Source organism: Rhea pennata, chromosome 4, assembly GCF_028389875.1.
Source record: "Rhea pennata isolate bPtePen1 chromosome 4, bPtePen1.pri, whole genome shotgun sequence".
Taxonomy (NCBI): domain Eukaryota; kingdom Metazoa; phylum Chordata; class Aves; order Rheiformes; family Rheidae; genus Rhea; species Rhea pennata.
In genome coordinates this window covers 29,664,062-29,690,116 of record NC_084666.1, presented here as the reverse complement: position 1 = coordinate 29,690,116, position 26,055 = coordinate 29,664,062, and the positions used below count along the sequence as shown (strand labels likewise).

Below are 26,055 nucleotides of genomic sequence, written 5' to 3'. Positions count from 1 at the left end.
ACTGCATCAGGGGAGTCTGGAGAGGCTGAAGAGCAGGAAAAATTGTGGATGCGATGTTTATTAACACATACACTGAAGTGTATGTTCTGGGAGGTTTTTTTGTTGTTTTCTTTTGTCTTACTGTTATACACCTAAGCAAAAAAAGGTAAACAACAGTAACAAACTATGCACATGACATGTCATGGGTTTGTGGGGAGGAATTTTCAGTTTTATAGATACCTACACGACACTTTGCTGAACTGTTTTGATGATTAGACTCTCTTAAGTTGGCACTAACACTCAGTTGTTCTTCTGTAGACTGTGAGCACCCTTGTGATTCAAGCAGCAAATGTGTCTGCTTTGTACAGATGTCTGGCTACAAACAGAGCTGGGTCAAGTGAGAGAGTTATCTCCTTTCATGTGACCAGTAAGTATACCTTGTTGAAAACAGTCATGTTAAATTAATCTTATTTCCTCTACTTCAATGACATGAGCTTCAACACTATTATTTGATTCCTGTCTTTTATAAAATCCTTTAATCCTTATGGCCTACTGAATATTTTCCCAATACAGTCTTTAAAATCACTAATTACCTTTTACTAAGTGGTAAGTTTTATTGGCATCAGTGGAGTGACAGGCCCATGAAAGTGACTTAGAATGGGCACTATTGTCCTGATGGTGATTACAATTGGTAGTCACTGAAAAAAAGCAAGGGAGAAATTATGTTAGTGTCACCAAATGAGTGAAGTTGTACTATAAAAGCTAAGACTAACATTTTCAAAGTTGGGTGTAAAAGAGCATCTGTCTTCTTGAAAATCAGTCACCGTATTTACATGCCGAAATAATATTTTAATTCAAATCTAAAAATTAACCATAGAATAATGCTAAGAATCATCTTAGGCTGCCAGGAATTTCTATGGGAGGAAGAATGCCCCTCATTACACAGGCCTGTCTTTGATCCATATTAAGTGTGTTGCTTTAACGAGATTATTTTCTTTATATAAATAATAGCTCTGATTTGTAGGTATTTTATTTCCTCATTTACATCTGGGCAAAATGAGAGTAAGGCTATATTTGCAGGCTTCCAAAGAAGCTTTCTCAAGTTAATGTTGGCAATAAAATGTACAACTGTACAAATGTACAATTCCTGATAGGAATTTAAAAAATTTCTTCTATTTTTTAATTTGCAGGGGGTCTTGAAATTAATCTCCAGCCTCAGAATCAACTGACAGAGAAGGATAACATGTCCTTGCAGTGCACAGCAGACAAATTCACCTTTGAGAAGCTATCATGGTACAAACTCAGTGCCCATGCTTCACAGACTCCCTTTGGAGGGCTACCCATGCCTGTTTGCAAGAACCTTAATGCTCTTCAGAAGCTGAATGCGACAGTTTCAAATACCAATGGTGAAAATGTCACCTTAGAGCTCATCCTCCGTAACATCTCTCTTCAGGATGGAGGGGATTATGTTTGCATTGCTCAGGACAAAAAGGCTAAAACACAGCACTGCCTAGTCAAGCACCTCACTGTTCAAGGTATGGATCTCTAACAATGAACCAAAATGAGCTGTTGCATATGAAAACTACTGCACTAGTGTCAGTGATTGGTATCTTCAGGCCCTGTGTGTGTCACTTAATGGTATGCTCATTTTGTTAAATGGAGTTAGATATTTGTTGTGAACAAAAGGCGTGCCTTGAACATACTGACCACTGCTGACTGGGGGTCTGAGAGTTGTCCAGGCAGCGGGGATTTACCGGTGAGGAAACATTGACAGTGCAATTGTGCTATGCAAGGAGTTGAATTTGGCTTTTGCCCAAATAACGGCACATGTTTGTAGCTCAGTAATTTTGCAATTTTACTTTTCAAAACATTTTTCTCTTTAGCTGTTTCTCTTTGCCTGTTTATATTGGTGGCATTAATGTTACTGCATTGTCATTGATTCTTGAGTTTGAGATTATATATATAACTTAAAACTGTGATCAAATAACGCTAAGATTTAGGCACCAGCAATACAAACTTACAAGCAATTAGCTTTTGATTCAAATAAAGATGACTTTGTTTTGGGGCCTGGATGTCAGGCAACTGTGTGCCAGTTGAGGAAAATACTTGTGCATGCTCATGGGCTGTCCTGAATCAATGTCTGAAGAACTGACAATTTCATACTTCTTTTAACAGATGTGAAAATAGAAATGTAAGGGAAACAATTTCTCACCTATTCCCTCTTCCCTCAGAAGCCTGTACAAATTGTACAGTCCAAAGCAGGTTACCTCAATACTGTTAAAAACTTTCTTAGGTATTATGATTTTCTCGTGTGATATGTAAGATTAACTATGATCTTTACATGAACCTTGGGACTATTGATGTTATAAACGAATTTGAGACCTCTTTATTCTGTCAAATGTGTCATCAAGTGCTAGTACTGCAAAAGTAGATGTTTTCTTAAATTCTCAGAGATTATATCTTATTTTTATACCAACAGAGCCTATGGCACCTACACTCATAGGAAATCTGGAAAATCAAACAACAAACATTGGTGAAACTATAGAAGTATCATGCACAGCAAATGGCATTCCTCCTCCAAACATCATGTGGTTTAAAAATAATGAAACACTTGTTGAAGATTCTGGTGAGGGATTGCTCCTTTATTATGAATTTTGTGTTACTTAAGGGCTTCCTTTCATGGAATGCACTGCTAACTTCCATCAAGAAAAGTTTCATTTTGAGTTTTAAGAATGTCTCAATTTTGTTCTTTGGAACTGACATTTCATTTGTATGTATTACCCACTGTTACTTTTTAGAAAGTTTAAAAATGGCCTGAAACTTGAAGCCAACCTTTTTAGTGTGGGCCAATTTAAATGTTCATTTGATACAACATAAAATTATCAGACTTTTGCTCCTCACAAATCTTGCAAAAATTTTTTTTTTGGTAGGATTTAGTTCTACCTTTTTCCTTCTTTTTTGTTGATTTTTTTTTAAGTCCTTATTCTTCTCACTTTAGTGTGACATACTTGTTAAGATTATGGAGACAGGTATAGATCTAAAATAAGTTTAATTCTTAACACAAACTGTCAAAAAGCTAGCAGAAATAAGAATAATTATTTTTTCCAGGTATTGTTTTGAAAGATAGGAACAAAACATTAACCATACGTCGAGTAAGGAAAGAAGATGGTGGGCTATACACCTGCCTTGCCTGCAATGTCCTTGGATGCAGAAAAGCAGTGGCTTTTTTTGCAGTGGAAGGTTAGTATCAATTTGTTTCTAGACTGTGCGTGAAATTCTTATGAACACTGAAAGGAAAATCTACCTGCTATCCTGATCAAATTTCTAAAATTATATCATGAGCTTTATTAAAAGTCCTAACAATTCCAGAAACCTCAGATTGGGTCCTGTCGTAACCAACTGTCAGCATTATAATTCCAGCTATTACAGCTGATGCTTTCTTCTCCACAAGGTTTATTGCATTTCAACAAAAACCAAATCTATTGCAAAGAAAACTGTGACAGTTTAAACTGCATGTATACCTATAAAACAGAACTTATCTAAACATGCAGAAGTCCTGGGACATCTCTGTTGTCTTGGTAACTCAACTGTCAGATGATGATTTTTAAAGCATAATAGCTTTTAAAACTATCTAATTGCTGTCATAACATCTGAGAAAAACAGAGTGAAGACTTTGTGCAGTCTGTTGTCATGCTGTCCAATTTCAGTGATAGGAACAGATAGTGTTTTGGGGTTAAGGGACTCAAGGCTTGATCCACTAAGCTCTGAAATTAGTGGTTGTGAGACCCATCTCTCATTTGTTCCCATCCTATTATGACACACTGAACTGCAACCTACAAAAATAAAAAGTAAATCCCAGCAGGAGGTTAGTCGATGGTCTGAGTAACCACTCAATGGAACCATTATGGACCTTCCAAGAAGAGTTAGGACTTTGCAATTAAAAATCTTGAACTAAAAGCTCCCTGTCCATGATACTAGTATGTTTATGAAAATGAGTCATTGAACCCTTCACAAGTCTCTGACACAAGTCTGTCATATTAGTCAGGGTGACTATTTGTTCTATTACATCAAGCTATTTAAAGTGGTATTCTGTTATTCATAGATCCCATTAGGATATCAAGCTGTTCATGTTTACATGAAGTAGAAATTATCTGCAGATGACACTAGTGTAGATTTCAGCTGATGTAGTAAATATAGTTGGGTTATGATCTGCAGGTCTATAAAAATCGGAAACGTCTATATGACATACTGTTTCACTATCAGAATTTATAATGTAGCTTATGAGGGGCCAAACAATGGAAAAAACCTTAGTGTGTTATTAAATAAGAGAAACTACATGGTACAAGGGATAAAATGGAACATAATATGGGGAATGGGAGCTGGAGAAGAGATACTGGTATTGCTGGTGACTTTTGAATTGGAAAAGGGATGCTATAAACAAGTACTCATTTTCATATTTTGTTGCAGAACCACGTTTTTTCATATCCCCACTGAAGCATGTAAATAGACAAGAGAGAGATTGTTCTCTGGATCATTTTTACAGCATTTTATTTACTACATGATATATATATATTTTTCTGAAGAAAAATCATTCATTTGCAGTATTCTAAAACAACAATTTATTTTTAAAATGTAAGATTTTGCTTTTTATTAGTTGTCAAAGGTCCAGATTCTGTCCTTGGTTAGCCCTGTTCAGCATTTGATGAACAAAACTGATGCTAAGCAACTGAGTGGTGTAAAACAACACAGAGCTAAGAGTAATAATCCAACATAAAATGCAAGCTTTCTGCTTTGCTTTGCTTTTATTTCCTTACTGCATGTTGTACTTTTAAAACGAACCTTCAGAAAAGGGAACTCCATTCTGTACTTTAATGAATGAACAAAACCAGTGTGCTTCGAACTATCACTCAAATATTCATTTATTTCTTCCCAGGCGCTGAAGAGAAAACAAACCTGGAGCTCATTATCCTAGTTGGCACTGCAGTGATTGCCATGTTCTTCTGGTTGCTTCTTGTAATCATCCTCCGGACCGTTAAGCGGGTAATGAAATAATTCTCTTACTGTCCTATCAGCACTGGTCTTGCATGACAAATGAAAGCTGACTTGAGTTCTTTTGTGTTGTTTCTTTCCATTGTTCTTAGATCAACAGACACATTTTTTGTTTCCATACCATAGCATTCTTGCCTGGAAATGAAGGCACAGAAATTTGTTTTTAATTGAACCAGCCCTCAGAAGGCAAAAAGTGTTTCAATTGTTTATTAAAAATACAAATAATTAATGATGATCACACTCACAATGACATTGTGTAGGGGAATGGTAGCTTGGCGTTCTGGGAAGTAGTAGAACACTACAGAGTGAGAAACTGGCACTTTGTCTGCACATCTCCACTAAAAAATCTGTGCAACTACAACTAATATCATTTTCCAGGCCAATGGAGGGGACATGAAGACTGGCTACTTGTCAATCATAATGGATCCTGATGAAGTCCCTCTAGATGAGCACTGTGAACGGCTCCCTTATGATGCCAGCAAGTGGGAGTTTCCCAGAGACCGACTAAAGCTAGGTGTGTTTTCACTACATAAATCATTTAGTAATATTGCAGCCCTGGGCTGAGAGATATTTTGGGACATGGCCTATTTACTGTGGACTGCCCTGCTACTGAAGCCCCTGGGGTGTGCTTTGAGGCTGTTGCATGCTGAACTGGCACTGTAAGAGACCAGTTCTTTTCTGTTGTTGGGTAAGATGTCAAAATGCCCTTCCTCCATATTACTAGTCAAAGCCCATAGGAGACTGTTGGATCACAACCTTACCTGACTCAAACGATGGAGAAAAAGTTAGTGATTATGTTTAATGTATCCTCTCCCTGTTATCAGTCCTGTGTTAATTTCTAGTACATAATTTGAATTTACAGCGATTGTTTGTTCTGCATCTTTTGCCCACTGTGTAAGGCAAATAAATCACAGTCTGTTCATCTCCTCTATTCAAGGCAAACCTCTTGGACGTGGAGCTTTTGGCCAGGTGATAGAAGCAGATGCATTTGGGATTGACAAAACCGCTACCTGCAAAACAGTGGCAGTCAAAATGCTTAAAGGTAAAAATGATGACTAAAATTTCACCTTGAAGACACAATGTGTGGGTATTGCCAGACTCATAACCAGCAAATGGAAGAATATTGCCAGTCTTACAACCTGTAGAAGGAAAAGGGAACAAAAGCAACCAAAGTATTTGTGCCAATGAGGTATACAAGTTTAGCTTAACAGCTGATGTAATGAGGCAATGACTAGACTAAGTACATACTTTAACCTCTTTAGTAATTGGATCAATGCCACTGTGGTTTCTTACAACTGTGGTTGTAAGTCTGTCAATGTTCAGAATGTGACTTTACTCCTGAAAGCACATTGCATGTGTCCATTTTTACTATACGCTGCCTGACAGGGGAGCTTTCTGCCAAGTCTCAAACAATGACTTAGCCATGCTCCAAAATGAATTAGTAGTTTTGAGCAGCTTTCTCCTTACTTTAGAAGATGTTATACTGCTTCACTTTCACCATGGAAAGTTCAAAGCTACAGTTCCCAGAAACGCTTGTTTCCTGAAGAGGACTTAGCTGGAACAGCAGTGGAGCTCTTTGTGGCCAGGGGATGTATCCCAGCCTTGTGCTGTACTGGAGGAAGGGTGGGAAAGGCCTGAGGGATTTTTGACAGTACAGCACGTAACAGAGCTTAGGCACTGCTATTAACACTGATGGTGGTATGTTGCCAAGATTCATTACCAGTGGGATGAGCATGCCGTAATGACAGGGGTGCAGCCCTGTCCCCCTGGTTTCCTGGTGCTCAGGCAGCCTACAGAGATCTGCCTCCTCTGTCTCTCTCTTCTCATTGCTTCAGCTCTTTCCTCTTCTCTTTTCTGTCTATGAGAGATCGGGATACCTGCCTCATCCCAGCGTTTTGGTGAGGCTGGGGGGATTAGGCCCTCCAACCCCCTGGCCAAATCTGCCCCAGTCTGTGAATGCATCAAATCCTAGAGTGGATCTTAGTAAAGGCCATGGGGTGATGTTTCTAGCTCTGCTCAGCGAGTAACTGCTGAGTGGGCTGGGCCTGGAGGGTCAAACAGCAGATTATGAACTACTTGGAAGATCTGTAGAAAAAAAGATACTTGCTAGTCTGGACTGTCTGTGTCCCTGTTCTGATATATTACCCTGATGACAAGACCTCCTCCAACAAAACTTCTCATTAGATGGGCTGAAAAAAATAAATGAAGGGGAATTGGAGAAGGGCAAACCTTTCTGTCTGCGATTCTTCTTACCTGTGTTGTTACCTTTACAGAGGGTGCAACCCACAGTGAGCACAGAGCACTTATGTCAGAGCTGAAGATTCTCATTCATATTGGCCATCATCTAAACGTTGTCAATTTACTTGGAGCTTGTACAAAACCAGGAGGTAAGTAATGGGGTTATCCTCCACATTTTCAGTGAGCAGAAAAGTACTAATGAAAACCCTATGGAGCACAAGGAAATGAGTTTCATCATCAAGAGTTGAAAGAAATTGTCTTTTCTAAGTGGTGGCACCAAGGTGATTCCTGATAAGTGAGCAGGTTCAGCAACAGGGGGAAGAGGTCCAGAGCCCTGAGTTCTAAATCTAGCTCTGTCCCTGGGTTGTTCTATCACTTTGTCTTTCTGTACCTCAGATCAGTTTTTATAGTGGGCACCTCATGTATACAGGGTTGGAGTCTGAATCCAGTACTAGATTTCAGAAGTCTTGTCACCGGCTACAGGGCAACTGCAGGCTGTGACTCCTCTCCTTGGCTTTGGATGGTGTGTGTGGATGTGTAGGAGGGGAGATTGCAATCTGGATTCCATCTCTGGGTGAATGAACCTATTTTACTTTATTATCTGGGACAGACATTTAGTTTAACAAACCATCAATGCATGCTGATTTGGAAGAAATTCAGTGCAAAATAACTTTGCAATGATTTTTCAGGGAAGCTGATTTGTGGCTTTACTCTGAGATCAGAATTTAATTTGTAAGGTTCCGTGAAAATTGTTTAAGGAGACTCAATCCATAAATATTTCTTTTCTTGTTTATTCTATAATAAAACAGACATGTCCAGTATCTGGAAAATAGAGAGGAAATTCATCAATTTAGCATGCATATATGAAGCAATTTGAGCATGAAGTAACACATTTGAGCTGTATATTAAGGCGTCTATATTTGAAACAGATTCCTGTTTTAAGTTTTCAGAACTTAACTGTCTGCACAAAAATGCATGGATAATCATATACCTGTGTATTTTACTACAGCTGAGTGGTTAACTGCACTGAAGTTCATTCAAATGTATGTGTTACAACCTTACAGTGTCAATTAGCTTAGGCAATTATCAGCACACAATATTTACACTTTAATGTTTATTAACATAAAAAAAATTAGGCCCGTGCTTTTGAAAAGCACACGCTTTCTTTTCCTTCCTTATACAACAGAAGAGGAGTAATGTTCCTGCTTTGAATAGTTTTTTTTAATTTATTTATTATGAATATTTTTAAACCTTTGAGAAAGCAGTAGAATGCTTTTTAAAATGTGTGTATTTCTAATCACAAATCATGCTTAAAATAAGTTGGGATATAAATAATCTTTCTAAGTAATTGCTCCATGTATTATATAGGGCCACTCATGGTGATTGTGGAATATTGCAAGTTCGGAAATTTGTCAGCTTACCTGCGAAGCAAGAGGGGTGAATTTGTTCCATACAAGGTACTGGAGTCAAGATTAATCGTATAATGTTTGTTACAATTTTTTTTCCTCACACAGTTTTTCTACTTCTAGTGGAGAATGTAGTGGCAATTTTTGAGGATGCTTAATAAAAGTATCTAGTACTTCTCATGAGAATGAGAGATGGCAAAGACATCAGAGGTCATCTAGTCTTTCCCTGGCCCCTGCATTGTAGCTACTTTGTTATTGTTAGCTTAAAATGTGCAAAGAAACTGGGCTTCCACTATTTCCCTTGGCAGATTATTCTACACTTGGCTGTATCTGTCAGGAAGTTTTTTCTGATTATCAGCCTGAATTTTTTCCTTTCTCAGTTAAGCTCCAGACCACCTTAAATAACTGCATTCTCCACTTAGTGTATATATAAATCAAATATCCATAGATATTTTTCAACACCATGTCATTATCTTTTCCACTTTTTACTTGGCTCGTAGTCGAACTAGCCTATACGTACTTTGTTCAGTTAATCTTTTTGTATAACCAATATATCTATTGAATCTGTTAAACTTTACATCTTGAAGGTTCTTTACAAGGGCAGATTTGCATCACAACATCCCATATTTACATTCCGATTTTAAAGGGGGATGGAGGCTGGCATTTTCAGGCTTTTTTCTGATACGTGTGTGAGGGGGGTTGATTTCCAGAAAGGACTGGGTAGATTCGTTCCCTCTAAGAATCACATGCCTGATGAAGAACACTGCTGTGGGTGCTCAGTAATGAGTATCATGATCAGGAGCCCTAACCCTCTTCACCAAAACCCAGAGGGAGGCTCTTGTGCTGTGCACTGCAGCGTTGGTAGGCTTACGCTTCTGTTTTCCTGCAGCTGCTGTATTTAGATCAGAGCTTCTTGAAAATGTTTATCAGTTCTCCAGGGGGTTATTTTTCTTTATCCTTGGAGCCATTGTTTATTATTTTATATTGGCAAAGGTAACTTGCTTTTGTGAAGTAAAAAGGATAAACAAATATCTGAGAGGCTGTGCAGAAAGAGACAAACTTTCAGAAGGGTGTTGACCCTTGCTTATACAAGCAATGGGAGTAGGAATCAGTAACGGAAAAAGCTAGCACTGCTTGCCATGGGAGGGAAGTAACAAAATTGAAGCAGGAGAGAATGGAAATGGAGTAGAGGAAGTCTTTGGACCTGGGATTCTCTCCAGAGACATTCAGTGGCTTAGGGGAAGAAGGAAATAAATCAGATTTTGAGAGCTGTTCAGGGTTTGGCCGAGGTTAAGGTTTAGCAGAATGGTCTCTGCAACAGAAGAGGATGCAATAGTAGTATACAAAGATTCAGCAGTATTAGAGGGGATTCATCAGCATCATATGTGCTTAGCAAGTTGTGGGAACCAGGAATCCAGCCAGAGACAGGCCACAGGCTGTGTGAGCCAGACAGCCTGGTGCTTGTGAGCATGGCTTTTTCCTAAACACAGAAACATTGCATTGGGGGCAGCTGAAGGATGGGGGAGCAGGCAAAAGTATGCTGGCAGTGGGAAGTGGGGTGTAATGCTTGAGCCAATAGACACCAGAGCCAGCAAGCCCATGGGGTAACGAGCTGGAGGCTGGTGCTGGCTTGCACATGGTCTGCTAGTGCAGTCACTACACCAGCCCAGATGGGCAAGGCAGCACCTGACGGGGGCCAGCTTAGAGCTAAGCAGCACAAAGGCACCTGTACAGGGCTGCCTGCCCTACCAGCTCTGGGCTTTCGGCAGGCAGCCTGGACACCGTGGCCCACAAGCTGTCGTTGTGATGTGCCTTCAGTGATGCTCCTATTGCAGAGCAGTTGGAATGTCGTCTCCTCTTTTGGAAAAGCTTCTGATACGCTTTTTGTTTTTGATTTCCCTCCTCCTCTCTCCTTTTCCTTTCTAGACTAAAAGTACCAGGTTTAGGCAGGGGAAAGAGAACTACGTTGGTGATATCTCCGCAGACCTGAAACAACGGTTGGACAGCATCACAAGCAGCCAGAGCTCAGCAAGCTCTGGGTTTGTGGAGGAGCGGTCCCTGAGTGATGTGGAAGAGGAGGATGGTAGGATACATCTTCTCTTGGTTTTGGAACAGCTCTCATAGGCAGGGTCTGATGTAGGGCATAGGGAACTGAGTGATTTGCAAAGCTCCCTTGAGACTGTGCACAGAGTATTTCCTGGATGACCAAAGTTCCTGATTTGTGGATCACTGTAGTCTAGCATCCCAAATCCCTTGACCCAATCCCAAATAATTTACAATCTAGAAAGAGTGTACATATGTGTCTTCTGAAGACCAGTCTTTTTAACATTCCAGTGTCTTCAGTAATAATCAATGGCCACTCTGAAGGCAGTGCAGAGAGGGAGGTACCAGGGTTTACCAGAATGCTAACTGTATTTCCTCAATGTTTGCCCTGAAGTTAAATATCATGAAATGCCACATGCTTCACTATTTATTAGCAGAGAAGTTGATTTGCTTTCCTTCTCTGCAGATGGTATGTCAGAAACAGGAACCCTGATTCATACTCTCATTTAAAGCCTCTCCTGGATATGCATACTCTTTATAGTGGTTTCACTGATGTGTTTGCCATGTTCTGGTTTGGAAGTGGTAGTCATAAGTGCTCAGTGCAGCCAAAATGTTTCACAGAGAACTGATTTCAGCAAGCAGTAGAATCAGGCTGGCCAAGATGGTGGCCATAGCTCAACTGTCTGTGTCCAGACTTCTAAAAATAATTTAATGTAAAGAAAAAACATGAGTAGATTAAGAAAGAGGATGATCTTGCTGTTTCAATGTGATCTTGATAGATGATGTTTACAATGCACTTGATTATGCATTTTCACATCATTTTTGTCCTTTTCAGACTGTTCTGGTGTAACCAGTGACTGTCTGAGCTGGGATGATGCAAGAAGTAGTCAGCAGGCCTAAAGCAGGCCTTGAGATGAGGTCTTTTCCACCAGTGTTGTAACTGTTGATAAATTTCTTCTTAAAATCAAGAGCTGAGCAGAGACCCATTGTTGTTTATTTCAGCAGGAACAAAATGCCTAGGTAACTGTTGGAACTCAAGTATATTCTTCCTCTACATTGCTAGAGGATGAGGTTAGACTTCTTCCCTAAATTAGCAGGGCTTTTTGCCAAACTCAGGTCTTTCTCCCTGTTATTGCTCTGTAAGGATTAGGTGAGGCCTCCCTCTCATCGTTCTCCAAAGTCATCTGTTAAAATGAAAGCAAGCCTTTCTGTCTTAGGAACTTGTGAGCTGGGTTTTTTGTTGTTTTTCTTTTGGGAGTGTTTTGCAACTCTTTCCACTGATGAGACATTTGGAAATAAGCAAGGAGGTGTGGGATATAACCCATGTTCTTGAAGTTTATTTTGCACAGAGCTAGTCTGATGTGAAATGGGTCTCATATGGCCAGAAAATGGCTTGGCTTCCTGTGGCATAAGTTTAGCACTAGCTTCTACCTAAGAAGTAGATTTAAGCAAAATCAGTGGCAGAGGGCAGGTTTGACTGTCATCTGATTCTTTGCAGGTGGTCCTGAAGACCTTTGCAAGAACCCTTTGACCATGGAGGACCTCATCTGTTATAGCTTCCAGGTGGCGAGGGGAATGGAGTTCTTGGCTTCACGCAAAGTAAGGAAATTCTCAGGAAGAATGGCATGTTATTTATTTGACTGTAGGAAATAGTGCTGTAGGTCTATGAAAGGAAACAGTATGTTCATCTTCGGGCTAACAATCATCTGCAGCGTTTTCTTTTTGCCCTAAAACATACCTGAGTCATAATACTGCAGAGTGAAACAGGCCATGCATTTACCAACACAAATTTTAGTGATCTATATATGATTCATGGGTCACTGATTTTCAGAAGAATGATCTGAAAGTTGCAGTTGGAGGAGAGAAGGTGACTTACGTCAAGTAGTAGTGGAGCTAAGCTAGAGTAAAAAGAGTTTGCTCTGAGGAAATTGCCTATAGCTTGTGTGGTAGGATTGGAAGGGGAGATGATGCTTGCCTCTGAAACACCATGAAGCTCTCCTTGGAGAATCTTTTGCCAAAAAAATAATACTCAGACAGTCGGTAGCGTCTGCGCTGCATTTTGGCATTCTCCTGTGGGGTTTGATCCTAAATGCATAAAGTGCGTTTCAAAGGATATAAATGCCAGTGAGGGAGACAATTGCCTGCAGTTGTAAAAAACACAACCCCCCGCCCCTCCCCCCCCAAAAAAAGAAAAACACAAAACCAAAAAACAAATCCCCCAAAAACAGAGTACTTATACTTAGGAAAACGAAATAGAAGCTGAGAGTATAGTACGCTCTAGAATGCCTGTTAGGTATAAAAGTGCAGACTTCAGAGCCTTTTCTGCATTTATCTACATTTTATACATCCTGGTTAGTGTATATATGTATATGTATATTTTTTCAGGATCTGTATTCCTAGTCCGTACTGGAAGCAGATCTGCAACCTCTTACAGAGTCTGACTTTTTTACCTCAAGCTATCGAAGCTTGAGTTTTAAGTCTTTTAGAACGACAATTTAGCCAACAACTATAGAGGCAACAATATGGACTTTCCTTTCTCTAGGCAAGATTACTTCGTGTTGAAATTGAATTCACTGTGGTATTTTTTCAGAGGAAGAGTAGAGCTTACAGATTTGAGTGAGCCTACATGATCCTAAAGATAATCAGATCTGAACCTGTTTTTTGTCAGCTTCTTAGGATAATTAATTAGCTAACTTCAAAGAGCTTGTCTGCATGGTGGATAAACAGATGTATGTTTGGACTTGAGAATACAAGTCTTTCTGAGCCAAATCAGTTGTGACCATCAAAAAAGCACTTACAATCTATAACAGTTGATGCTGAGGTTTCTTTTGGTTAGAAGATTTTAAGAATTATCTGACCTTTGAGGATGGGAGAGCACATATGTGAAAGAGATCATCTCTGTGGACAGAGTTGTGACAACAGGCAGTGTATCAGGTTGTTTACTTCTCTTTGCAGTGCATCCACAGGGACCTGGCTGCTCGTAATATCCTCTTGTCAGACAATAACGTGGTCAAAATCTGTGATTTTGGCTTGGCTCGAGACATCTACAAAGACCCAGATTACGTCAGGAAAGGAGATGTAAGTTTCAGACACTGTACTTGAGAAAGATTCAGTTAAAAGTCATGACTGCATTTTCACCATAAGTGCATTTGTGAAAACTTGGTGTTTTACTAATCTGTGATATATTGGCTTTATTTTTAATGCTTTCAGGCCAGACTACCCCTAAAGTGGATGGCACCAGAAACCATTTTTGATAGAGTATATACTATTCAGAGTGATGTATGGTCTTTTGGAGTTCTGCTGTGGGAAATATTTTCATTAGGTGAGTTACTTCAATTTCATTGCTGAGCCACCTTAAAGTTTAAATGTCTGTTAAAGAAAATAGTAGAATTGTTCTTGGATCATCTTTAACATTTTACTTCTTCAAAAATTCAAAATCATGAAAACCTTTTTTGTTCTATCTTTATTTTCTCCATCAAAATAAAATACTCAAATTTTCTCAAAGTACAAATAGAAGAATGTGGACTTGAAGTGCATCTTCATACAATTTCAGTATGTGATTATGTGCCTCATTTACTCAATCAATTGCCATTGCCATCATAAAAATAAATTGCTTGCACATCCACATATGCTGAACTACCGTATTAACTCAGGCCATAGTGAGTTATTTGTTTGAAAATTAAACCCAGAATTTAAATATCTAATGCATTAAAATTGCCCTTGCTCTCATTTTAGGTGCTTCGCCATACCCTGGAGTGAAAATTGATGAGGAATTTTGCAGAAGACTGAAAGAAGGAACAAGAATGAGAGCACCAGACTATACGACACCAGAAATGTGAGAAGCTGTTCTTCTAACTGTCCAAATATATCTCACAATAATAGCAGATGTTTGAATAAGCAATATGCTCTTTTTTCTTTATACTAATATTTTAATGGGCTTATCGTTCTAGGTACCAAACAATGCTGGATTGCTGGCATGGAGATCCTAAACAAAGACCAACTTTTTCTGAGCTAGTGGAACACTTGGGAAATTTACTGCAAGCCAATGTCCGTCAGGTACATGAAACGGTTCTGAGCTTGGTAAAACCAGCAGCTGAACCCTGCCTACTCTCTAGCCACTGTGAAATCCTGTGGCTGAGTATTGACCACTACTGACTTAGTGGAACCCTGTGTTTTTCTATTGCTCCTGTCACTTATCAGTGGTTGGGACAACTGTCAGAAAAGAATGGCTTGAGAGAGAAAAGATCACACAGGTCTGTTGTGGTGACCAAAAGCTACCTCAGCCTGCCAGCAAACGTTTCCCGTAACACCACTGCTTTGGCTATTTACCTTTGAACAACTGGGTTGCTAGTGAGTTATCAGCACAAGTTCACTTCCCTGCTCTGTATCCATTTTCCATGTGTGTGTCTAACTGCAAAGACATTTCAACAGGTTACTCCTATTGGTTTTACCACTATAAAAGATAGGTATCATAGCCTATGTAAGGATATGGGCCATAATGTCTTAATGACTCTCCTGGAAAATTAGGGCACAGACATTTCTCTGCGTATCAGCAGCTCCATGAGTATCACAGTATTAATAATTGTTGAGTGCTGTAGTAAGTGAGCCTTCCAGGTAAAGTAAATGGACCTCCTTCCTCGTTCTCCATCTTGTGGCTCCCTCTTCATATACCACAAATGTGGACAAAGCCTGGGAAATGGATGCAAACCCTTTAGACTGAGGCTGATTTTTGCCTCATGCTCTCCCTTTAGACTTCTTGTCTCTATCCGTCCTATTGGTAGTGAGGGAATTCCTGGTTCTTTACAATTATCACATCTTCTGTACAGACCAAAGCTGAGAAAGAATAGTTTGTTTGCTTCTCTAAAGAACCTCTTGAATCTTGTGTATGGTCAGGGTACAATTTGTGCGTATTTCAGCTAATCAATATGGTTAGATTACTAATGATTTAGACCATCTTGCCATGAACTATAATGGACTGTACGTCCCTAAAAGGGAGAAATGCAAAAAATTTTAAGGTTTCATAAAATCAACTAAAGGATTTTCTATGGGACTGTAAATGTATTACCAAAGAATACATAATCCATTTTTCTCTTGATACCTCAAAGGGAAATTTAAATGAGTGTAAAAACATTTTTAAGAATATTATTATTGTTATTCATATACAGTTAAATGCCAAAGTACTTTTAGAAAGCTTCCCCATTTGCTGTCTGTTTTATTCTTTTTTTCATTTACATTTTAGGCTTAGCTTAGTCTTTATAGTTCATGTGCTGTAGTCCAGTTCAATCTCATTTTTAGTTTAAGATTATATTTTCCTTCAGGTTCATGTTCTTTGTGTTATTGGGATTCAAACATTACTAAAGGTTACACTTTTAATTTCAAAGACATCAAGAAAAACATTGATTCTGCATTACACTACAGGATGTCATTTAAAAATCATAGTTTAATATATAAAACTATTTGACAGTGGCTCTTTAAATTTCCCTCTTTTAGTATAGCTGCTCATGCAAAGACATATGTGCATATCAAAAGATGTAATGCTCATAGTTTATTAAAATAACCAAGGTAGTTCTGTTGAACTAATACATTCTCCATGTATGTGTGTGTAACTGTTTGTTTTTGTATATCTCTATAGCATATTTTATTTTTATATTTTTTACTGTATTTTGCAGGATGGTAAAGACTATGTTGTCCTTCCTTTGTCAGTATCACTGAATATGGAAGAGGATTCGGGTCTCTCTCTCCCAACTTCACCTGCTTCCTGTAGGGAGGAAGAGGAAGTCTGTGATCCTAAATTCCATTATGACAACACAGCAGGAATTAGGTATTTTATATGGTGGACATCCTATTGGGGCCTCTTGGCGGTTTTTGTTCATGTTGGGGGCAGGGAAAATGAAAGGAAGAGAGTTCAGCTGCTCTGGTCCATATTTAACCTTGTCCATAGGGATAAAAATGAATCTAGACTTTCTATAGGCAAAAACTAGTTTCTTACCTCCCCAGATGTTAGAGATAATCTTTGGATTTTTTTTTCACTGTCCTTTTAAGATTTAGTATTCTTATTCGGGAAAAAAAAAAGAGTACTGTTATTTATTTTTTAAGAAACAGAACAAATACAAAGTTTTTCTAATCCAACTATATTCACACTCTTATATTGCAACTCCCTAGAATACTAGTGGTAATAGATCTGCCTGTAGGTAGCCTCCCTGGCATTTCTGTTCCTAAAACAGAAAAATCATCGGTAAACAGGTCATGAAACAATAGCCAAGGAGAATGCAAAGTAAATAGTGTTGCTACCATTTTTTGTATATTGCTTGCCTTCTGGTGGGCTGCTGATGGGCTTCTAGTAGTGGCAAATGCTATTGGGTATCGTAGCAGAGATGACTGCCCCTGGTAAGGAGTTTGCAGTAATGCCCAGCAGGGTTTATGTTAAGACGAGGCTCTGGAACTTGCGAGGACCTTGCACATGGGGGCCTATGTGGAGGTTTCTTTCCACAGGAATGTGGAATATAATGAGATTTTCTCATCCAGAACTGCCTATAAGTAAATTCAATCAGCTTAAATACTGGGAGTCTGGAGGTGCTTGCTGCTATTTGAGAAGGAGGAGGAGGATAGAAAGACTTAAATGCAAAAGATGAGGGCAGAGATGGACTCTGCTGATAGCCATCTTACGGTTTCCACAGTGCTGTCTGAGCAGTCTTCCTCCCTGCTTGTATTATACCTACCAAAGACAAAATTTCTGTGATTATAGGTGGTTTAGAATCATGTTTTAATATGGTCCTGAAAAGGACTAGCTAGGCACTGCACAGTTAGAGTTTCAGGTAAACTTGTGATGCTAGAGCTGAACTCCCAGCCCCATGTTTTAGTAGTGAGGCAATCCAAAATACAAATATTTAAAAGAAGCAAAAGTATGATATGACACTGAAAAGATCACGTGTAATTTTAAAGTTTTAACACCTCATATGTGGCTTTTCCCAGTCCACACTTCTTGTTATGGAGTTAAATCTCTTCATCAAACTTTTAAATAGACTTTGAGCAGCTTTTGTATTGTCTTATAGTGTGATGGAGTTTGAGAGAAACCATACAGAAACCATGCTAGAAGAGGCAAAGTGGGGACAATGAGACATGTTTTGGGACTTCATCTGTTCTTAGAGCTGAAAATTATTTTGCAGGCATAGATCTTGCCATACGTGTAGTGGAAAATGTTAATTTGTTCAGTGATGTCTCTTTAGCTAAGATGAGAGACTGATTCATGTGGTCTTCAAAGCTGGAGGAAAAGAAGTAAGCATGAGAGGAATATGATTAAAGAATATTTAGATTGCGGGGGTAAATTTGAATGAGTAGGCCCTCATAACATTTGCCATGTTTGGCTTAGGAACTAGCTAAGGCAACTTTTGAACCTTGAAATAGTGTCATTGAGAAAGATTGTCAGGTGATGGTGAGATAAAGATCTGAATAAGAGTAATTATAGTGCCTGTCTTTAGAAAGAAAGAAAAAGGAGTCATCTAGGAATAAGGTTAACTTGATTCCTGGGAACTATCCTGGAATAAATGACTAAAATAATGGTAAATACCTACAGGAAAATAAAGCAACAACAACCAACATGAATTTGTCAAGAGCAAATCAAGTCAAACCGATCTAAGTTTCCTTCTTTGAAAGAATAGAATCCTGACTGGATTGGGTGGGAAATGAATTATGAAGTAAATTGGATACCATCAGAGAATAACAGAAATGGAAGACATGGTCAGTGCATAAAGCTTGAAAGAACTTATTTTGCTTAGTCTAAGAAGAGAAAATAGAGAGGGAACATGATAACAGTTTTCAGTGTATAAAAGGTTGCTCTAGAGAGGATAGTGATCAATTATTCCCATAGTACCCCAGCAATAAGGTAAGTTTTATTTTCAACAAGAAGGACTTGGGTTTTATATTTCAAACACATTCCAAGTTGTGACTGAGCATCTGAGCAGGCCGCAAAGGGAACTGGTAAAATCCCTGCCAGATTAAATGATTGTCTGTTGGAGATGGGCAGGACTCAGCATAGTTAGACTCAAAGCTGGGAAGTGGGATGAATAGTGCTCTGAATTGCCTTCAGCTTTGTGCTACAGTATGACAGGGCCCTGCTGAGAGAGAAATTGCCCTGAGCAGAGCACCACACTACTGTATGCAGACTGCCCTAATCACCTCCCTTAGAAAAGGCCTGGATACCCTACCGCATCTTCGCTTGGTGTATGAGGGTGTAAGTCCATAACTTTCTGGAATACCTTCTTTCTTCATTAGCTGTTAGAATCAGAGAATCACAGAATTGGTAAGGTTGGAAGGGACCTCTGTAGATCGTCTAATCCAACCTCACTGCTCAAGCAGAGTCACCTAGAGCAAATTAGACAGGTTTGTTTTGAGTATCTCCAGAGAAGGAGATTCCACAACCTTTCTAGGCAACCTGTTCCAGTGCTGTTAGGAAGATGAATTGGTCCTATCTACCTAGTGAGATGGTAGGGATGAGGTACAAGCAGGCCTTTCTTATGAGACCTCAGTACTGTTGCCTTTCCTTTCTGATTTTATGTTGGCCAGACCAGAGACAGCATCCATTTCATTACATTACCACTTAGACAGAGGGAAAGTGGAGAGTAACTGCTGTGTTTGCTGTATAAGTATCTCCATCAAAGGCCACTATTTTTTTTTTCATTGGGTTACAGACATCATCTAGGCCAGAGGACTTATTTTGGAGAAGAGCCTTCAAGAGAGATGTAGTGCTCCCCTTCCTGACTCCTGTGGCTTTAGGGAGGCAGACTGCTGAGTCTTCAGTTGTTGTTCTAGGTCCAGCCAGGGGTCTCAGAAGTGCAGTCCAAAAAAAAAAAAAACCACACATGTCTGTGCCTCAAGCTCATCTGTTTATTGTACTTCTAAGCTAAGCTTGCAGGAAATGAAGCCCTCCAGCATTACTAAGGAAAGGAGCTGTTTTCTCAAAGTCATTTCTTAGAATTTGGTTTGAGATCAAGGTTGTCAGGAGCAGAAGGTCAGAAACATGCCATTTTCTAGGCAGTTCATCCTTTTCAATAAGTAGATATTTTGAGGTTTGCATAATATGTTTTGACAAAAGGATTAACTTCTCTATAGAGAGATAAAAGGATTCTGATATCATTGTGCCATTAGCAGCCAAATCGCAGATAGTGGAAAGAAAACATTTTTTTTTTTTCCTTTTCAGTCAGTACCGACAAGGTAGCAAAAGAAAAAGCCGACCTGTGAGTGTGAAAACTTTTGAAGATGTCCCATTAGTAGCCACTGTAAAAGTTGTTCAGGAGGTAAGGATGTCCTTTGTATGTCTCTTCATTTAATTAATGTAGCTTTTTCTTCTTTATCCCTTTGTATTTAATGCATTTCTAATATCTTTACAGGAAAACCAGACAGACAGTGGGATGGTTCTTGCATCTGAAGAACTGAAAACACTGGAAGAGAGGGATAAACAAGTGAAAACACCCTTTAGGTAAGGCTCAGGCTGCAGATAGGATTGTATGTGACCTTTTTTGAATATGACCTTTTTTGTAGTAATTCAAAAGATTCATAACTGTGTGAATTTTCTGTAAAGACAACCCCTTTTCGTATTAAACCATCAAAAGCACACAATGAGAAACAGTGCATTGTATGCCTGGTTTTCTGTGATTGATACTAAGACTTCCATGTGCACAGAGATGAGAGGTAATGCAGCTGTTGAGAGTGTCAGACAGCACTGCAGAAAGGGCTTGTATTTCTTAGCTGCAAAAGCACCAACAACCCCATGAAGGTGCTGAGCCAGTGCCACACAATTGGGCAGTTTTGTGATGGCTTGTCTGCAAGATTTCTTTCTTTCTTTTTTCTTTTTTTTTTTTTTTAAGCTAACTCTTGAGTTTTCAGGATGTACCTGGGTGTATTTTCAGCGCATTGTACAAGGCTTTAATTGTGCAGTTCACAGGAAACACAGTAGCATTCCTGTAGCTGGAATCTCACGTATACTTTCAGAGAGCTTCTCAGAGGAATTATTTTTTTCCAGGACAGCTTTAGTGCCAACAAAGGTATAGTTTAGTTACAATTGCAACATAGCTGAAAGGTATAAAGGCTCTCAAAGTTTTCTGTTTCATCTGTGGTCACAGTCTACCTCCCATAGTGTCTGACTATACTGTCATAAAATTACCTTTATATTTATTAGTGAAGCTAATGTGAATGAAGAGGTCTCTCCTTGTGATCTGGCACATGTTTAGAAGAGCTTAAAGCAATTTTGTGAAATGTACTATTTCACTCTTCTTCTTCTTTTTCTTTTTTTCTTCTTCTGTGGTGGGAAACGGCTGTCTGCAGGGATCTCCTACCTGCCCTTCAGGAGAAATATTTCAGACCTGTTTTTGTTTTTTGCAGCACACTGGTGCCTAGCAAGAGTAATGAGTCCGTCATGTCTGCAGCTTCCAACCAGACGAGCGGCTACCAGTCTGGGTACCACTCAGATGACATGGACACCACCGTCTACTCCAGTGAGGAGACTGAACTCTTGTGTGCCCAGGAGGGTTTGCCCCCACTCTGCCGCGCGCAAACGCTTGCGTACGACAACGCTGTTCCGCTCTCCTCCCCACCACTCTAGGGCAAAGTGAGCAGCTGTGGATTCCCCTAGGATGTGCATTTATTGATTGGGCTCGTGGTGTTCAGGTTTTATGTATAGAAAGACTGCGTTCATGAAATTAAGAAAAGATGTTTATTTTTTGTGAAGAGGATACAGGAATATCTTGAAGCAAAACTGCGCAGTGATAGGCCATGGGGACACTTTCTTCAAGAGACGTTGGCAGCTGACATAAAGCCCTCTCGCTGCTGTGATTGTGAGTGTTGTGTTGTCCTGATGGCAGAGGCAATGTGGTGGCCTTTGGGACCCCAGTAAAACACATAGCGGCACTGAGTGTCTGCCCAAACAAGCAGCGGAATGGTGTTCAACTTACTGTTTCTAGTTGTAGGAACTAAAGATACAGCCCTGCTTTTTTGTTTTTCCTCTTGTGGCTGGACTCCAGGAAGGAAACAACATGGTTCTGACTTCTTGTTTCTCAGCGTTATCCCTTGCTTGCACCTCCACAAACAAAAAAAGGAACCTCCAGCTCAAGGCTCTGGCACACACTGATGGTTTGTGACTAACACAGACTGGGTTAAATATAGATGGGGCTGATGGTCTCTGTCCTTAACAGGGAAAAAAAATGCTGTACAAGACCTCATGAGCTGCATTACCTTGAGGCAGACTTCCCGGTCAGGTTGATTAATATGGTGGAAGCTGAGCTCTGATCCAAATGATAGGACACATGTGCCTAGGGCATGCTTCCCCTCTCCGAAGGTGGTTTGGGGGTTAGCAAACCTTTCCTCCTCTTCACCCTTAGCCTCTGCCAGTTACATACCTGTTTCTGAGCTAGACTGAAATGACTGCAAAAAATTCTCACCATGGAATTGCCACTGGGTCAGCCTATAAAACAGGTAGAAAGGCAATGTAGTTTACTTTAGGACTATAGGGATCCATGTTCGATGAGATATCCTAAATGTAACCTACCTTCGCATCTCATTCTCCCTCCCCTAACCATCCATCAGATTCTTTTACTTGCAAACTCGATTTTTTTTTTTTTGCACCAGCAGAGATTTTGGCCTGTACAGTCTTGCGTATCAGTGACTGGTTTCATAGCAGCTCACATCTTCTCCAAGTGATGGTATTTTGATTAATTATTGGACAACTTTTTACCTGTATTCTTGTAGTGCCAGAGCTCTGTTGGTAGACACAATGCAGACTACAAGATTTTAAAATGTAAAGCTATTTCTACTGAGTTCTTTTTTGTATTTTTTTAGTGTTTGGGGTCTTTTTTTGTTTGTACTTACTATGTCAAATGCTGGGAACCATGAGTATAAGGCATATACAGTATTTATAGCCTCTTTATGTAGAAATAAATGTAATATATTAAAATATAAATATATATATTATATAATGGATATTGTACTATTCACATTTTATCTGTGTTCTGTAGCATTACAAAGGTCACAATTTTTAATAGCTAAAACTTTTCACTTTATTAAAAGGGTTTGGAAATTTAAAGGTGGGGCTATGAGTAGATCTGTTTGCTCTTCTTGCATTTATTTTCTTAAATTCCCTGTGTTAACAGGGAAGCTTTTCATCTGCTCTATATTTCAAGTACCATCTAATGAATGGTATTTTATACCATCATGCAGGACTAGAAATGTTTCTGTGGGTACCTATACTAACTAAACTTCAGCTGTTTTTGATGATTGAAAATTGTTGTTTTTGAAGAAATAGAGGAATAGATTATTTGTACAGACTGAATCTCTTCTGAAAGTGTGTGTGATCTTGAGTTAGAGAAAGGTTGATCTAATTGTATTGTGGCTTTTGCCTGGGTAGAAGCTGTTTCCCCTAAAGCCTTGTTCATCTTTTCCCATTTGTGCTTCTGTGTCTGTTCTTAGAGCTGAAATACTGAAATACTTGTGCAGCAACATTTTATTTTAAGTCTGTGCTTAAAAATGCATGTTTTGATCTTCTCTTCTGTACTGTATATTCCTTTTTTCTTAGTGCAAGGCTGACCATCAGAAACATATCGGGAATCAAAGATTTAGTAACAACTTATGCTAAAAAATATGCAATGGAAACTAAGCCACAAACTTCAGATTTTAATTCAATTTCTGTCTAGAACAGTTGGAAATGAGACCTTTATAGGCTACTGCGTAGTTAGAGCACTTCTCCACAAAGCAGGAGATCTCACTGCTGAACTCTCCTGAGGCTGAGTACTGGACAGATACCTTCTACACCCTGGATGAACGCTCCAGCTGCAGGGCTGTAGGGTGTCCAGCTTGAGATATTTCTCCATTCCCCTCCTTAAACCTGAAGCATTTTAGAGCCAGGAAAGCAACAGCTGGGAGGCTAGATAGAAAAGTAATTTGTAAACTTCTTAGATCTGCTTTGCTTCGTGGGCAAGACTGTAGCCAGTAGACTACAACTGAGAGGCAATGTTGCATTCTTTTTTTTTTTTTTTTTTTTTTTTTTTAAATCACCTTCCCAATTTGTTTATTCTTCAGCATCTTTAATGAAAGTATTCTTATGCATATTATTATATGATTGTCATAAAATACTGAATCTGGCAGAAGCTTGAAGGGTTCCCTACAGAGCCACAAGTTTGAGAGCCCTGGCAGAGAGGTGAAGATGGAGACTGGTCATTAATATCCATCATCCCTTAATCCAGAGTTCCCTAAGATTTGGGATGTTCACTTTTGAGGTACAAATTTTGTATGTTTGGTTCCTCTGCAGCTTGGTGTAACTGACAGTATGTGCTGCACACATCATCAGATGTGCAAGTGCAGGTTACCAGTGTTTGTGGTGTATCTGAAACAGTCATCCACCATGATGCAAACTGATCAAGTTGCAAAACGGCCATTTCAGCTAGTGAGATTTAACTTGAAATCCTTGACAGCCAACAAAATTGTCTTGTGGGTTCAAATCATTTTAAAGATACCTGGAAAATGTATGAAATAGCCTACCTGCTCTAGGAAAGGAACTCAGATTTTTTTAAAAAAACCAACATGTATATTCAGTGTTAGGAACAAGAATAGCTTCTATAAATGTGTTCATTTATTTGGCAGCCAGTTCCACATTTCTTTTCTTAGACCATGGCTAGTACATCCTTTAAAACACCTGGAATTTTTTAATATTCTGAATACAGCATGTTCAGCTATACTGTAGTCAAGCTACATCTGTCTTTGTAGGTGTTTTCAATTCTAAAATGGCTATTTTCAATGATAGAGCAGGCACAGTGCACAGATTTGCAAATGCCTCCCAAATCAGACCTATCTTTATCCCTGTTCTGTAGCCATGCAATTAAATACCAGTATTAGATCAATGTCCATATCCATTAAGTTCATGGGAGATTCCAGTCCGGATCTGAGCCCAAGAAACGTCAAACAAAAGGGGTATTTGCAAGGTTTCATAGAATCAATAAGGAATCGGTCTGGGATCTATAAGCAGCTGTGTAGAAGTGGGGAGAAGTAGTGATTGGGTTGACTGTTCCAGAATGACCTGGACTTGCAGATGGGTTTGGAAGTGGGGAGTCAAGCAGAGCAGTGCCTGAAACAGGCAGACTGGGGGCTTGAGGATGGCTGCTGTCAGCTCTGTCAGTGTAAGCACTGAACATCTGAAGAATGCAGGGGCATTCAAGCACGCCTGCTAGTCTGTCTCCATGCAAAGCAACTTTTAAAATGTATTGTATCCTATTCTTTACATGGAAATGCCTTGGGAAACCCAATTCATGCCTCAATTTTTCTTGCTAACGTAGCTTCACTCACAAGCAACTCTATTTCACATAGGCATAAAAAGACCCTCAACTGAGCTGATTATTATTATTATGATCCTCTCCGTCTTTTTCTGATGTGACTGTCCCCAAGCACCATGCCAGACTCTTGAGACCTAGTACTTATTAATCCTAAAAGTGTAGTGTGTGACTAATATGGCAAACTCTGTACAAACACAGAGCCATTGAAATCAAGAGACAGAAATTTCCTGCTAATTACATCTCTTTTTGGTGGTTCTAAGGCTGGAAAGCATGCTTAGATAACGTGGGTTGCCTCCATACGTAAAGCTGGAAATCGCTGTTTTTATGTGAAACATTCCCAAACCATGAATCATCTGAGGTTTCCCCTCATCACTGACACTTGAGTACACACCCTGCGTTACCTCGCAGTATGGGACCTAACAAAGCAACAGCAAGGGCAAAGAAAACAAAGTTAACGTTTGTTCTTACTAATTGACAAATTTATTAGGGACAGAAGTTAAGCAACGGAGACCTTTTCTTTGGATTTCAGCCCTGGATTTTTATTCTGCCTGGCTGCATGTTGCATTCTGTGTCATAATATATGTCCTCAGCTCCTGGACCCCTGACATTCGGGCTGATTAAGTCCCAGAAGGTCATTGGGAAACATAGCAGGAGTCCTTAACATATGGTGCTGATAAACATCGCAGAGGCAGAGATAAGGAACTGTTCAGTGTAATCGTAGGAAGCTTGGGTTTTGTTGCCATAAAACTATACAATGTAAAGCCTAATCCTCACACAGATTTAATTAGCTGTTAAACAGATCAGGTTCATGATGAAGGGTGTTCTGGTTACCTAGATGTTATTCATTGACTGCCAGCAGTTGGTTCAAATGTGAAGTATCTCTGTCTTGCAGCTTGTTAGGATGACATGCTACGGTGAATGATGGCTGCTTTGTAAGTTTGAAGGAAAAAAAAAAAAGCAAATGAATTCAATTTCCAGGCCCAGCTCATGTGTCTAACACAGCCTCTGGTGCCAGGAAAAATGTCAGT

At 39.4% G+C, this 26,055-nt stretch overlaps 1 protein-coding gene across 1 annotated transcript in view; it reads left to right on the top strand.

Moving 5' to 3' along the window:
• The window catches only part of KDR (kinase insert domain receptor), a 33,891-nt gene extending 10,688 nt beyond the window's left edge, over positions 1–23,203 (top strand). Inside the window, exons 12-30 of the mRNA XM_062575565.1 lie at positions 298–406; positions 1,170–1,514; positions 2,459–2,605; positions 3,088–3,219; positions 4,913–5,019; positions 5,407–5,542; positions 5,966–6,070; positions 7,302–7,415; positions 8,635–8,723; positions 10,599–10,755; positions 12,214–12,314; positions 13,671–13,793; positions 13,926–14,037; positions 14,451–14,550; positions 14,666–14,771; positions 16,385–16,536; positions 19,912–20,008; positions 20,102–20,190; positions 21,093–23,203. Coding sequence (XP_062431549.1) covers positions 298–406; positions 1,170–1,514; positions 2,459–2,605; positions 3,088–3,219; positions 4,913–5,019; positions 5,407–5,542; positions 5,966–6,070; positions 7,302–7,415; positions 8,635–8,723; positions 10,599–10,755; positions 12,214–12,314; positions 13,671–13,793; positions 13,926–14,037; positions 14,451–14,550; positions 14,666–14,771; positions 16,385–16,536; positions 19,912–20,008; positions 20,102–20,190; positions 21,093–21,312 — 2,541 coding nt within the window. The 3' untranslated portion in view covers positions 21,313–23,203. The remainder of the gene's footprint in view (positions 1–297; positions 407–1,169; positions 1,515–2,458; positions 2,606–3,087; positions 3,220–4,912; positions 5,020–5,406; positions 5,543–5,965; positions 6,071–7,301; positions 7,416–8,634; positions 8,724–10,598; positions 10,756–12,213; positions 12,315–13,670; positions 13,794–13,925; positions 14,038–14,450; positions 14,551–14,665; positions 14,772–16,384; positions 16,537–19,911; positions 20,009–20,101; positions 20,191–21,092) is intronic.
• Positions 23,204–26,055: the final 2,852 nt, after the last annotated feature.